General features: G+C 42.6%; 1 protein-coding gene across 1 annotated transcript in view; it reads right to left on the minus strand.

The window, feature by feature from the left end:
- Window positions 1-15,720, minus strand: part of LOC124302674 (uncharacterized) — a 38,583-nt gene extending 22,863 nt beyond the window's left edge. The window contains exon 1 of the mRNA XM_046759069.1: window positions 15,263-15,720. Within this exon, the coding sequence (XP_046615025.1) occupies window positions 15,263-15,352 (90 nt within the window). The 5' untranslated portion in view covers window positions 15,353-15,720. The remainder of the gene's footprint in view (window positions 1-15,262) is intronic.
- Between the last annotated feature and the right edge of the window lie 534 nt (window positions 15,721-16,254).

Below are 16,254 nucleotides of genomic sequence, written 5' to 3' on the forward strand. Positions count from 1 at the left end.
AAATTCAGTTAATATTTCTTATAAATTTATAAGATCGAGCCAGGACAGGAATGAATGTAATGAATTTTCTTTTTTTTTACAAAAAAGCTGAGCACGATACCTAATTCATCTGCGTCTTGATTAATTTCCGAAATGTTTCTTGTCTCGGTACTTTTTTCCAGTGTTCTGCTATCACATTTATTTCCCGTCCACAGATGAGTACGAATAAGAAGTTTTCTGATTAAAACAACTCAGCACCTAAATGCTGAGAGCCCTATAATTATGTCAATACTCGTGGTTGGGTTCTCGACAGGGCTGTGCTAATATTATCCACGTACCTCAAGCATACAGAGATTGAGGATAATTTTACGCTCAGTCTGCTCTCGCCTTTACTCTTGCTAAAGGAACCGCAAACAGACCTGATCCTTCACTTTAATTTTGGAAAGAAAACGAAGAAAGCGTCGTTTCGGTCGAGGATCGTCGGTACAGGGTTGTTAAGCTGTTTGGGGCGCGGAGAGGTCGAGAAAACCGCCGTTCGCGAAGAGAGAGCGCCGGATTCGAGGTTGTATAATAAACGGGTAACACATAGGATGCATTTAAGGGCGTCGTGGAGGTTATATTCTTGTTCGTGGGTAAAAGACGCGGACGAAACGCGTGGTTTCAGATTTGGCGGATCGTAAAAAAGAGAGGATACGAATGGCGGCTCGTATGTAACGGGGGAAAAGAACCAAAGGCCGCAGACAGGAAGGGTCAACAACACGGTGGTCGGCGATTCGGGGATCTTGGTGCCCTCGGGCTTCGAATGCTTTCTCGGAGAAGTTCGGTGCAGCAGCAGGTACTCGTCGATCGGGTAACAGCCTGTTGCAATCCCGTAGTCGAGATAACTTGCGGCTGTAACGAGATAAGCGCCCGGATCTCCTTTCGACCAATAACTAACCGAGATTAAATTTAAGCCAATTTTCAGCCACCGATCACTCCGCCGCCGGTTCCCGGACCCCCGATTGTTTCACCGTTTACATTAAGTAGGTATCAACCGCGTCGAAGGTTCGCGTTCGATAATTATCTCCGCAGAGGCGCGGGATGAAATCTGCAGATGATCGGAGTTTCCGAAAACCGACCGATTGCATTTTATTAGTGATGCAAGCTCACGTCGTGTCCGAGTAATGCGTCCCATTCTTCGGAGATGGTCATCGACTCGGCGATTTTTATATTTAACAACTTTCGACCGGCTCTCCAGGAATGGCGATACCGGGTTTCGATGCGGGACTGAAAATTCACGAGCCAGCGAAATGTCCTCTGCGTAATTTAAACAGCTCTCTCGTTGGTTGAGACGAGAGCGTGAGATTATAAAAGCCGGACTCGTATAACGCATTTCACGCACACCTCGTAGCTGCCTTGTACATTACGGCGCGGTGTTGAAGAAACGAGTGTCTGCATACTGGGATGCTATAAGCTTTCTTCTTTGGATGTTTTATTTGCTCTTAGAGCTCGTTTCAAACGAGCATCGATAATGTATCGTTATAGTTGTTCAATCACGAGTAAAAGGTTTGATTCGACTTTTGAACCACCGCCATCGTCAAACATCGAAGAGCTCAGCTGTTGGTTCTGAGGATATGCGGGATTAAGCAATCTTTTTATTCGAAAGGCAATACCTCATAAATCGTAACTCGGGTATTTGATTGATATATTTATATGGGGGCAGGTGAGGAGATGAATTACTCACAATCTTCTCGGCCCATCTTCTGCAATGACGCCGCGGTCAGTTCGATCACACGAAAATAGAAAAACCGCGTAGCGTTCAATCAATTTGTCGATGGATTGTCACATACGTCCGTTTCCGAAGCGTGTTGCCTAGAGAAATCGAGGCGTTAGCCGAAATTCAAGATTTCAGAGATTCGGATGTAATGTGAATAAGAGTTTAATAGATATATGGAAATTTAAAAAAATTTTAAACACACGATTTTCATACGCGACAAAATGTTAACAAAAAATTTCAACGAATTTCAAAAGACTCCAAAACTAATCAAAAGATTTCGCATACTTTATTTTTCGAACGTTGAGAAGCGTTCCAGATTGTTTTCAGATTTTTTTTACCCTACCTAACACCCCCAGAGCTCTTCAAATAATGATATTTCAACAGTTATTGCGACATTTCTGAATATTATGAAGAAAATTACATAATTTCTGTAGCCAAAATCAAAAATGTCCTAAATAAAAATCAAAGCGGGCAAGTAAAACGCTAATTTTTGATTCATTTTTCAGCCAATTAATAATTTTTTTCAAGTCATTTTAATTCTGTTTTGAATTTTCAGCATTCAACATATCATTCCTGATACAACAACTATCACGGAATTTTAATTAAAATTCAAAAATGTAAAATCCACACAACTCAAAACACATAATTTAGAATTGAGAATTGCTTTGTAATTTTATTAAAAATTTCTAGATAGCTGTTATATCAGGATACATATGTTGAAACCTGAAAAATACAAATAAAAAAATCAAATTATTAATTAGATAAAAAATTATAATAAAGTTACTGCATTGCCTGCCCACCTTGATTTTGGTTGGGGTATTTTTGAATTCCGCCACAGGAATCGTGTAATTTTCTTTATAACATTGAGAAATGTCGCAGTAACAATTAAAATATTATCATTTTAAGACCTCTGGGGGCGTCAGGGGGGTTGGAAAAATCTGTAATACTTTTCATAGTCGGAACAACAATATAATAATCGCGGACTAAGTCCAATCAGCGAGCGATGGTCAGACCGTAGTCGAATTGACGTGGAATGCCCCCTGTGCGCAGGCATAGCCAGGTCGCATGTAAGAATCCTCGTAAATTCGATGCAGGATTATACAGGTACATTAATAGAAAATAATGCGGAAGGAGGAAGGCTTGCGGGATGTTAAGCAGCCCTAGCTGTCACTCGGTAGTATCAGCTTTAAAAGCACGCAGGTTGTAGCCGCGGCGAAGCGTTTCACTTCTCTCGCGGTGGTGCTCTTAGCTCGGAGAGGTGACAGCGGCAGCGCATTGTTTCAACGTTCCTTGAGCCAGACGACGCGGCTTCCCAGTTTGCAAGAACATTCAACATACCTGCATGGCCGCGTGCACGTGCGTGTAAGTGTGAGTTTAGGCACGGCAACTTCCGCGCCACCTCATAACTGGAGGCTTACAACCTCGATAGGTGTTCTACGTACGTGTATGTCCATACCGCTGTCGCACATCGTGCTGATTTGTCCGCCACCGACGCGACGCGACATCGTCGGTGTCTCATCGTGAACCGTGAACAACGCATGCTTCTGAAAATTAGTATGCCTCCGAGAGTGAGGTGACGAGATGCCGGTGATGCGGTGGTAACATCATACTTGTTAACTCCTCGCACGCTTGGCTGCGATGTGCTTGAATAACATCCTTCTTCTCGTTCAAGCCTTGCACGAGTAACTCATTTCAATGGCATGCGTATCCCTCGACGTTGTCGGGCGTATACCTAAACACTCGGTCGATTGCTTCGAGGTACCATTTACCAATCTTGTAAGTCAGCGTTCATGACTCCGGATTACACTTCAACAGTACCTCCGACTCTCCAACGATCTTCCGGAGGCCGCGTAAAAGACGTTTTTCCCCATTTTAAGACGTCTTCTCGGGAAATCTTGGAAAATACTCGGGCAGTGCTGCGTTTAAACTTACGAGGGTCGTCAGAGCGAAGCGATAGAGCTTTTGCAGGAAGCAAGTTTGTTGCGTGATTTAAATTGCGAGAGGATTCTTGGACACTTCCAAGTCCAGCGTTGAGACATTCCATTGACGAACATTCGAGCAACGCTATTATATGATTCCACCAACGCTGATGAGATAGTGTTTGACACGGAGGTGCGAACAGAGCCTGGGGGCGCCAGTTGCTGGTGTGCTTGGTGTAAGGGTACGTTAGCGAAGGTTCAGCTTGCCGCAGAGCTATTGTCTTTTAAAACAAAACCGGCAGGTCTACACGTGTTGGAAACGTTGAACGGCACCTTCGGTACCTAACAATGGTTATCCCTCGGAGCTGATCCCTTTGGACAATTCGTTATATACGTACAAGTTCTGTGCTCTCTTCGTGATTCAATGCTGTTGCGAGGACGAGATTTAGTCGGATGTTAGCCGGATTTTGTATTCGGCGGAGAAAGCTCGCCGGTTTAATCCGTTAACTGGGGGGCCATTAAGTAATTAGACGGTTATACAGGCGATGCTATCGTTTCATAACACATAGCCATCGGCTGATCCTCGTTTGCTTGCTAACGTTTCGAGCAAAAATTTATCGTCTCAGCGGCAGCATCGCAGCCCTTGCTTGATCTCCAGAATGTTATCTACTTGGCTTCGTCCGGTGCGTGCAGAGCGTAACAGTGACCTCGTAAGCGGAATGACAATGGCCTAGTTTACATCGGTATGAAAATCGTAGGAAACCGGGTAGACAATGTGGCCCAAGCATTCGTATACGCCTGCTCCGTATGTACCAACGTTTTAGCTACGTAACGTTATATCTAGTTTGCTATTCTATTGTCTGCAACGCGCCTGCGGTGTGTTTATACGACTGTGAATGCCGTGCACTGAATCGTTGTAAGAGGCAAGTTCAACCGTTTTGTACGACGCGCGGAATTAGTCGTTAGATTTTCACTTCGAGATCAACGACCTTCGTATTTTGCGAAGTTTTCGTTTCGTCGAGCATCGATTTGTCTGACCTGTGCTACCTGGTGTTAAGGGGCTGTCTTGGTCGATTTCGACGTTGACGTATACATCTTCAAATACCGAATTCCACGTATCTCAAAAGCTAAAACGGGCTTAATAGACCCATTCTATACACAATTCTGAACAAAGACATTCCAAGACATTTTCATTTGAGGTAGAAATATAAAAATGGCTCGAATTCTACGAAATGGTAATAGTAAATTCGTAGGAATCGGTCCATTTCGTTTTGTTTCTGCGTCGAATGTAAATGTTTTGGAGTGTTTTTGTTCAGAATTGTATTTAGAATGGGGCTAATAAGCCCTTTTTTGCATTTGAGATATGTGGACTTCGATATTCAGAGATATATACGACAACGTCGAAATCGACCCGGGCACCCCCGTAGGGCAAAAAAAAAAAGAAGAAAAATAGAAAAAACAAAGAGTCGAGTGCTACACCAAGTTCTCGGAGCTTATCTGGGAGGATAAAAGCAATAAGAGTGCGAAGCACGTCTTGCAGGTTGGATGGAAGGTTCATCGGGTTGAATCTTTCTAACTGCGGCTAGATTATCAGCTTCGAAATCTTTGAGACGCGGTAAAACCCGAATCGTTTTGAAAGCCAAAAAAAGCAAGTATAGAAATGGAGAGGAAAATAAAAATTTCCTCACCTGTTCACTGGGTTGTGAATGTTACGTGACGTCCTCTGCGTGATAGGAATTAATAGCTTTGGCACCATGAGCTATAAAAAGCCGTTGCGTGCTTGTAATAGCTGGATCGATTACTCCAGCCTAATAATCGAATGTTTGATTTAGGCACTCGGCTTGGCAAAATACATTTTTCAATTCACACACCTCACTCTGTAATATCAAAACTAATTGTTTTTATCACAGCTAAGAATATAAGTAAAGCTTTTGCGTTGCGTTATTATTTTTTATTCTTTATTACACCATACTTATGTATTAATGTGACAGGCATTCGATCATCATTTAATTTTTGTTCCTGTCAACAAAACCTGACTTACAAATCCCACCGCCTATTTCTATTCACAGGATCATTCAGCTCGCACTCTGCAGAAGCCCATTATGTACTTGAAGTATTTTTGATACGGTGCTGCTGCGGCCATATTGATCGATCGGATTTTAGATAAAACCGGATAATATTGCTCCGCGCGCAACTCGGCCAGCCGATCGGTGGGCGATGCGATGAAAATCGAAAAGAGAATGGCCATTGAGAATATTTATCGATGGTATCGGATCGTATTTTACAGATGCCAAACACTCTTATAATATTTTACGCCGCATAGGAGGTGGGGTTCAACATACTTTCATGCGGGTACACGTAAAAAAAAAGAAAAAGAAAACGTTAGCCGCTGTGATCGTATAATAAAACAGAATTTAAATTCAATCAGTGCGCAATACTCTGGCCAAATTTCAAAGGTCTTTCAGCGAACGATGCGCTCGGCCTCTACTTTACGGTACGTAATTACTGTTTTTACCTTGAGTGCATTTAACTGCGAGAGTCGAGGTCTCGAAGACCTGAACTTCATACTGATTATACATTGTAAGCCCGGTAAACTGCTGCAACGAGTGTAAATCGTGATGAAATAGAGAGAACGAGAGAGAGCGGGAGAGAGAGAGAGAGAGGAAAAGACCATAAATTTCCTTCATTTCTAGAAATTTTTCCAAATACTCCGTTTTGCGGCCCGCGTGCAATTCCGCTTCGCGCTGGAAATGCATGTATTCACCTGAAGAAAACGATCAACTATACGAGCAAAAAACGACGCTTCGTAAAATCGGGGCCTTGAGAAATCTCTGTGCTATTCATGCATATTTTTATTTCTCACGTTCGTTGAAACAAAACACCGCACTCGGTCGGTTAGCGTACTACGGACCGTATGGGGCAGGAAGTGCTCGATGGTTCGAATACGAAACACGTGGGCACGTGGTAAGCGATGAGGTGAAAGATTAAACCGTATCGTGACAGTGTTAAACCGAGGGCAGTGGATTCATACCTTACAGCATCGGATCTCACGTGGTTTTTTATAAAAACAGCAATTTTTTACATCACGTCTGCACGACTTCGAGCGACGAGTAGTTGGGAACAAGAATTCGAAATCGAGACATCTGTAATCTCTCGCGGATTGATCCCGGAATACCAGAGATCAATCAGTGTCAACTTTGTGAATACACACTTTGACTTTCTCCTTGCAAGGTGACGTGGGAATAATCATTTTTCTCCCGTAGGTTCCCCACACACTCTTCGCTACATGTATAGGTACATAACGTAATACGCAAGGCTGTACGGCTTACCTACGCTCACGCAACACTTTCTGTTCAACCGATCAAGGGTCACTCGGGTCCATTACCGAGTATACGGTCATCGCCTTGGGTCGCTTTCTCCTCGGGAGGATGACGTGTTCGGAGTATTTCATTTTACTTTCATTGAACCAGCTGGCTGGCTCCGTCTGAGAATAATATTTTCTCGATACTCACGTCATACGTCTCATTCGGAGGAGGCTTATAGAAAGGGGATTAATTCATATCCCAATCTAGAATATTCCGAAGAATTATCACCAAAGCCCAGCGATGATCTCAACTCCCTAATGCAGCGGTACCCGTGACTGAATACACGAATAACATGATAGAAACGCTTGGATTATCGTTACATTCTAGGCACATTCACCGTAATCATCATCGTTCGGACTACGCATGATAAGAGAATGTCGGCTTTTTTGGATTTTCGCGTCAAATGACGTTGAACGCTATTCAAGAGAGTCACTCGATAAGATTATATACCGTCAATGGTATACTGTATCCTCGCAAAAATTTTCAACGTCATGGAACTACCGGAGCTCGAGATGAGCACCTCGCCAAATCAATCGATGTTTCATTCGTCACGGAGATTTTAATACCGATCTATACAATGTTCACGATCAGTCGGTATCTCTACGGGACACGAATGTCCGAGTCATCTTTGGTTGTTCTTGATCCGAGGTAATCGATCATGCATGGAAAAAAAAGTTCGGACAATTGCGCGATTCAGCTTGACATTTTCGTCAAAGTCAAGAGACGCGATTTATAAGAATGAGAGGCCGCAGGCGGGGCTGAATTACGTAAACGACGATGTTGATAACAGTGTGAGTAAAGTTTCGGGCGTGTTTCGACGGTGCAACAAGCGCATTTAACGAGCGTGCGGGTACACATTGTAACGATAGGAAAGTGTTATATTATCGCATTGTGCGCCAGGCTGACAATGATCCGAGAGGTGCATGAACTCGGTCGCGTTGTATCGTTACACGCGGGTAGAGAGAGGAAGCGAAAAGTGGAGCGGAATCATTCCGAGCGCTTCGCGGGTTTCTAAACAAAGTCAGTCTCTTCTGTCGCTGCTGCGGAGAGGCTTGAAGGGGTTAACATTACACGAGGCGAGCACGCGTAACGATAACGGATGAAAGTGAATCTGATTAACGGTTATTGCGAGGCTTGGCACGTTTGATGAAAAACCGCAAATATCGCATTCCGGAGTCCATATTTAATAACGACCCGACTCTCAGCCTCACTCAGCCTCCGGCTGGATAATTAGCCGGATTTTTATTTCAGTCATTGGTCAGTGTACGGTGCGAGCCGAGATGCGGCGTAACCGATAAGACGGCAGCTAATTGGATCCTCGGGTAAAACAAGTCCGTGGTTACGGGTGGAGTAACGGAGTACCTTTACAGTTATCGGCACGATACACACGGGAGAAAAGAAAAGGGCACCTAGTTTTTGCCATACGTCAATGCCTCGGAAAAGTGGTCCACGCAGAGACGGAGAAGCCGGATCAGCGGCAGGTACCCAGGTTTCAAGAAATTGTTACGTACCCAACTTCCCGTTAAATATTTCAGTGAAAATCCACTTCTTGTGCTCGTCTATACTGGTAAGAAGTGAAATTCACTTAGGAACTTGCGGTGGAATTTATTTGTTACGTTGACGCGTTGCGCTGTAAAAAGTTTGTACTCGCTACTTTTTTCTATCTTCGTTCAAGCGCTGGTATCAAAATTGTGATAAACGCGCCGTATTGAACCGAGCATATCTCAAACAGTTTAGGACTTCCAGTCTTTGAATTACACACACCTAAGTCTTGACTCATCGGACACCCGTTAGACAGAATTTGTTGCGATGAAACGATTTGAAGTGATTGTAGCTTTGACGGCAGTGATTGATCCGACAGCTGTAACACTGATTGATAATCCTTGAAATATACGCACACACAACATATATTTTCTCTTACTTGCTTCTTTTACTCGCCATGTAACGTATCGCAGGTCTTTCTCGACTCTGTCAAATAAAATATGACACGTGACGAGTTACGTAACGAGGAAAGCACTCGTTACGGCGTTACGGAATCACCGGCAATTAACCATTACTGAATCGTCTTCTTCCTAGAAAATTTCCAATTTTGTTTCTGCTTCTATTTACACAGCGCAATGCAGTCGGTAGGTATATTATACCTAATACTTGACGCAATACTTTCTTATGCAACGGAAATGAATGAAAAATCACATAGGAATGATATCCAAGCAGCGTCGTTGACAAAGAAGATAACGCGTAAGTCGCGGCTTCAATTTCATTCCCTGGGTGTAATAAGGAAACGACATGCACTACCTCCTTTCAGGCAGATCCTCGTGGAATATGATCAAGTAAACACCGTTTGAGGTGGATCATTGGCTCCGTCGGTGTTGTGGGTCAATTAAACCGTACGATACGCACACAACAACGACCGTTATTTTTTTACGACTTGGCTGTTGGTGCAGTTGCAAGCCGGAAGAAACGACCTTATCTGTATCCATGCGCATCATTGTGTGAAAGGGGTGGTGATGTACGCGCCAATTTGCTATCGATGTGTAATGATCACAGGGTTTTGGTACTCATCGTCGCTTTATACAACGACAGCTGTTTCATGTTACACCATAAAGCTTGTTTTCAACAGACGGACGGACATTACGCCTGATATATGTATACGCGGTACGCGTTTCCTATTTAATGCTCATTTCAACAATTCACACAAAACCTGCATCCACGATGTTTTTAAACGTTTTTGTGCTTGTAGGATTCAACAGGATGCGAGTTAGGTAAGAATTTTCTCAAACTTGTTGGAATAACGGTCGTTTTTACTAGTCGAGTAGTCTCTTTAATTTTTCACTTCTCTTTTCGCCGCATTTCAAATATCGTGTAACGTATAAAAATTTCATTTTCTTAGCTAATGTTACTGGTTCCTTTTGTCACTTTTATGATTTGTATTTTAATATTCTTAGCTTCTGAAATTATTCTATTTTAGTATGTTGGTTTTATTTTTTTCATCTTTATGTAGGATCACCTAACCTTAAGGGTTCTGTTATTGGTAATCTTGTTCTTGACTGTATTGGGCTTAATTGAAAAGATAAACGAAGAAAATGAGTACCTCGGTTTGAATTTCACGATGCGTCTTAAAGTACCTAGTGAATACAATTCGATAGAATTTTACATAGATTTCTGGATAAGTTTCTCACACCGCTTAGCCTTGACGAATAATCATGCTCATTCGCTGCTCTTCGTTCTCATATACATATTACCGCATAATCGTGAGTAGAAATCGAGTTTGGTTTGTATGAAGAAACCGGAACTTTCCACCGTGAAAAACTGTATGGATTAATCGTGTTTTTATATTATCGCGCGAGCAGGAATGTTTATTCATGAAAGTCTACTCACAATCAGCCGCAGATCAGCGCGAGAAAGTGAAAATGATATAGGTTGAGGTATACGCTGAACGCTGTAATTGACGTTGTAGCTCGACTTTCGATGATTCCAATGAACTCAATTCCGCCTTTACGATATCACGAATGACTGCAGTCTCCACCGAATCATCAGCATGTACGAGCAGGTTGTCCGCCGTTGAGAAGTTGTGTCAGGTAAACCGATCTTGATAAGAAAAATTACAATTTGCTTCTCTAAATCATGTGAGAAAAACGTCCGATTGTATTCGTCTCGTGTAAAAGAATAATCCACGTCATGCCGCAACTTTCACGTTACATCTCATTTTGAAAACCAGTTTTTGCAAGCATTCGCCGACCCGACTACACCCATAATACATCGGACGCCAAGATAGAGCGAATCAGAGTGCAAAGAGGAGGAAAATCGAAAGCCACGCATCGTTTTTCTCGTGTAGTTACCTAACATAAGTGCACGGCAGCGCGCCGTCAGGGTCCGAGATTCATTGATCCGTTCTCCATAAAATTTGTCTGCTCCAAGGACTCTGGTGCATCGCTGATCCAGTCAAATGGATTGGGCTCCGCCGGTTCTGAGTTTACGACATTTGAGACGAGAGGCGAGGGAAGCCCGGCGGGAACACGCATTCACTTAAATCATCCTCGCTGACACGTTCCGCACTTCGGGTTGTCCGCAGTGTTCGAGATACCGCAATAGGTGCCTAAGAACATCGCGCGAATATGAGGATATCTCGATATAACGTGCCGGGTATAGATATTGCGCCCTATCGGACCTTCGCCTGTCACGATTCATCGGCGGTTGAATGGAGCGTCTTCAAGAGACGTTGTTCTCTCATTTCTTTGTTTTTTTTTCTTTTTTTTTTTCTATTTTTACCCAATTTTTATATGTTCCCCTTCGTGCAGAGCGCGCGGCTGTTTCGAGTTATACCTGCCTGTATAAATATGAATAACGATTGCTCGTCGGAGATTATATATCTGCGGTTTTAAGCTGATTGGAAAATAATTTGCCACGATCTCTGCGTAATACCGCGAGGTAAGCGTATATTGCCTACTTACATACATATAAGTTATTATTTTGTTATCTTATTATAACGTAGTCTGCGTTCAGTATTTCCCGAATACTTATCGCGTACAAGACAGCTTGGCTGAAAATTAGAGTTCAACCTCGAAGGAAAACATGCGCCAATATTTATTCAAATGTTCCTCGGTGCTTCGTCGAACCTGGCCAACTTGGAATAGATTACTTTACTATACATCCATCGAATATTTATTTGGGTTAAGAACTGCTGCTGCGAGACGCGATTCTGAGTTATATTTATGTATTATTTTAGATATAGTCACTGGTAGGCACTCGATTGTAATGCGTTTCCGTTTAAAATCGTTGTGATTCTGTCGCGTTCGGTCGAATAACGAAGAAAATCAATTTTCAAGAAATTAAGAGGAGGCATTAATGCGTTGTTTCGATAAAATAATACCGTCGCGCGTTGGAATTTCGTACTACCATTTAAACAAGGCGTGTATGCGTTACACGTAATTATATGCTTGACCAATCCTTTCAGGCACAGAATAAATTAGCTATACGGACGTCGGATTATCGGTTATGTTTTCCTCAACGATTTCGTCGAAATTATTTATAGTCGCTTAAATTTCCGTGTAAATTTAATACAAGCTTTTTCTTTTCACAGAAATTTGATCGTAAGTCGATAATGATTACGGAAGAATTATCATTACTCGATTTGCCAATCACCGCTGTTACTGAAGTTAACAAAGAAAATAAAACCTCGATTTTATGTCTCAGCCTTCTTACTTTCTTCTTTTTTTTTGCCATCGCGTCGTAAAGAGCGTTCAGTTATCAGGAAAGTGAAAGAATTAATAGGAACCATCTGCGCGACTGCATAAAAGTCGTTAGAGTGCAAGTCGCGCCGTAAATTATAATGCAAGAGAAGACGCGTATTGCGTATACGCGTAACAAACAGGCGTTAGGATCTGCTGATGCAGGCATTTGTAATCAAATTAGAAGGCATATAAGAATCGCTGACTATAACTGTACGATAAATAAATCGCAGTGTATAAAACTTGTACGTTTACAGACACACAGCGAGGTGTTGCCTGGGATAAAATCTTCTCGTATTTTTTTCCTCGGTTTTTGACAGGGTCTGAAATATATTATGCGTGCACGATGTACACCGCGGCGATCCCCCCCAAAATACACGTTTTTATTTACAGAGTTAATAACTCTTGATCACGTCGCGGCGTATTCATTCCAACGTACAATATTAAGCAACGCTGCTAAGTGCAATATACATATATAGCTATAAATATATGTAGCTGCGTCAAATAAGGAAAAACGAAAGTTTTAAATGATTTAGTACACTCATCCCGGGTTCTATCTCACCTTATTCCCGTAAAACAACTGTATTAACGGAGGAAACTGGTGAAAAGAAGTCGAATATAAACTGACACAGCTTAATAGTGTTGAGAATTTTTGAAATATACTCAAACGAAGATTAGATATATGCAACCAGTCATTGATTGTTCTATCACGGTGTTTGGGAACTTCAAGTTTCATTATTTATACATCGTTTCGAGCATTTACACCGTAAAAAAAAATGTGGCGTGGACTTCTATGGAATATTTTTTGGTTTCAACCTAACACTGGCTGACGTTCAAGTTCTGAATATACTACAAAAATTGTTCTATAGTAGCCCACACCGGTCACTATTGGTCAGTTTTAACACTGCCAATTTTTTACAGCGATAGTGAAGTCTCAGTTCTCGTTCGATGTTAGTACGAACATTGAACACCAATAATGACGCGTATCTAATATAAATTGGCTGGAATATTTGTGCTTAGATTTTTCCTGCATATGGTGCAACAATACATAAAGCGAGAATTAATTGAACGTGTCGCAACGAGGTGGCAATGATAGAAAGTCGAAAAGTAAAAAATGACAATCGATTTCTCATTTGCAGTATATAGATATATTGTTCATCAACCTTGAAGACCGGCTTACACGTATGCAGCTTATTACCATGCGCGTTGTTCGAAGATAACCGGATCAGGATTTCGTAAGAAAATGAGCCTGTGCAGCGACGGCACGTTGTGGCTTGAGTTGTGCATCGTTTACTTTTTACCCCGGCATTAGCATTTAGAATATCTACACCGTGGCTCGATAGAATTCGACTCCCGCATCGCGATACGCGCAAATCATCGAACGAGGCGACACCCACGTCGAATCACCTCGATGTCTAGGCTGTATAATATATTTGTACTCGGTGTAGAGAATTGTCAGCTCACAATCAAATTTATAGTCCCAGACTTTAGCCACACTTTCGCAACCTCCGGATCCGTTGCGTAGGCGGTTCGCCGTCGACTATGTTCTATATATACCTATATCCGTGGGCCGAGTGTCTTAACTAATAAGATTTGTTCCGCCGCTCAAAATGGGCATGCAACGATGCACGATGATCGGCGTCGATCCGGTAAGTCCAGCTTCGAAATTGGTCCCTTTTTTGAGACAACAATTCCGTAAGGATGCAATAAATCTATGAGGTTCAAGTTAATAACGTTTACACTGACAAAAATTTCAATGGTTACAGTAACTAGAAAAATTCAGTAAAACGGGTATCGTTAAAAAAACTGTTTGAATATTGTTGGAATTACGAAAAACGAGGTACGCGTAAACATTTTGCGCTATTGTCGATCCTTTTTTGGTAATTGCAACGCAAAATCAGTTTGTGGGGTTTACTCTACTTTTTTAGTTAATCAAGGCTTTAACGTCAATTTATTGCTGCACAAGCATTAAATTTTCGCAACGGTTACAGGAAAATATAGCAACAGTGATCGTAATGAGAAAGAATAGCAACGGATACTAGACTTTCCGGTAACAGCTACAAAACTAATTTTCATTTTCTACCTAGAACTATATTTTTCGATTATGGTAAAAAATCAAAATAGTTAAGGACTGAGAGGTAACCGGAACCATAAATTTATCTCAGTGTACACTTTAACGATGCATGTTTGGGAAAATCGTTACTTCGCACCCTTAGAATTGTTTGAAATTCAGCTCGTAGGTAAATCATAAGAAAAAAAACGTGTCCATATTTTGAAAAGCCAACGTTTTGAAAATCGTTCTAAAATTATACAACGATTTATTTAACGGTGTTTCGTCACGTTAACGATACCAACTTCAGCCTTGTACAAATATGCAGTATAGTACCATCATTACTCCGTCACAGAATCGTACCGACGACGCGAACTTATCGAAAGAATGAAAATTTTCTGCGCTGCATTCTCGAGCTGCGGTGGATGAGAGAGGCGCAGGTGCAGCGCACGTGGTCAGAGCGTATAAATCGGTTCAAAGAACCCGCGCATTGCAGGCGATGACTGGGCCGCGTTTGTCGGATCGCCTTGGAGAAGTCGATTGGTGAAAATCGTTCGAAGGCGAAACTGGGAGGAAAATAAGTTCCGCGTTTCGCGGAGGGAATGACGCGTGTAGGTATTCTCGATGAACGAGTTCTTCATATTCAAATGAGGCTACGAAGCGGCTGGAATTATCGACCTTGACCACTGTAAATATAGAATTGCAAGACGGTGGATGGGATTATTAATATTCATCGGCACGTCGAGTGACGAGGTGTCCACAATTATAATCGCCTCTGAGAAACCTGGAGTTACATGTTGGTTCGCGGTAAATCGAGTCACGACAAGCCTTCGGGTTCTCCAGGAAATATCAATGACGGAATAAGGCGCATTCCGAATCGAACGATCTTAAGTTGTAAACAAGTATGCAGCCGCCAGGTATCGTAATCAGCGATGGCGTGGCTTCGAACTAATTGATCAACTCACCTCTGCACCGACAGCGAGCATCGCGACGAGCCACCAAACGGCTGTCATCCCGATGCTTGCACCGTGAAACTCTGTCCTTTTCACTGACATTGCGCGAACGTGATAGAGGAAGAACCTTTCCGCGTTATGCGCACTTCTGCGGCACGTTGAACAATAACAGTAATAAATAGTCGCGGTGAAACGATGCAGCTCGAAGTAAGGCAAACAGTTTGAAAGAAAACACGGGTCACATTTTCTCCGCGGTTGTCGACTCGCTGTTCCTCCTCATTTTTATTGGGAAATTAATTAACCGCGCCGTTTCTTCGATGCCTTCCGTGTCCGCAGCCTCGATCCGCATCCGATTTATTTACAGACCGACTGATTTGCCGCGAAAAAGGCGCGTGGCTCTTGGCTCGGAGCGCAGGCGAGGCTCTTGCACGAGGCTTGACGAGGGACGGCGATAAACTGAATGGCACCGAGACACCGAGAGCAGCTTCGGCACCTTCGCTCAGCTTTTGGTGGGGCATTCCGATTTCCGACGCCATTTCTCTTTTTCCTATCACGCTTGCCGTTCGCCGCCCCACGCGTTCAAGTCTCCGGCCTCGAAGACTTCGACTCGACGTCGGATGTCCCTCATCCTCGTCGACAGATGCCAGCAGTGCGCGAACGGCGACGTCGGTAAGGTAGGGATTCCTTTGCGTCTTCGTCATCGTCGTTCTTAAACGCTGGAGCGAAGGCACAATTTTTCGGAGCGACGTCAGGGAGAGAGTCGTATTTTTTTTACAGAAAAAATTATTTGTGCATTAGATGTATTGCAAGGGAAAGTGACGAGAGTCTTGTAATAAAATCAAAATGCCTTTTTGAAAGATTTTTTTGACGTGCGCTGTTAAGAATTTCTATACGGAACTTTCTACACGGTATTAGAAGTTTTATTCGGATATGGAACAGTGAATTTACCATACATTTCCTGTTTATTCGATTTACAAATACAATAAATTTACCACCACAGTTCA

This window comes from Neodiprion virginianus, chromosome 4 (genome assembly GCF_021901495.1).
Source record: "Neodiprion virginianus isolate iyNeoVirg1 chromosome 4, iyNeoVirg1.1, whole genome shotgun sequence".
Classification (NCBI taxonomy): domain Eukaryota; kingdom Metazoa; phylum Arthropoda; class Insecta; order Hymenoptera; family Diprionidae; genus Neodiprion; species Neodiprion virginianus.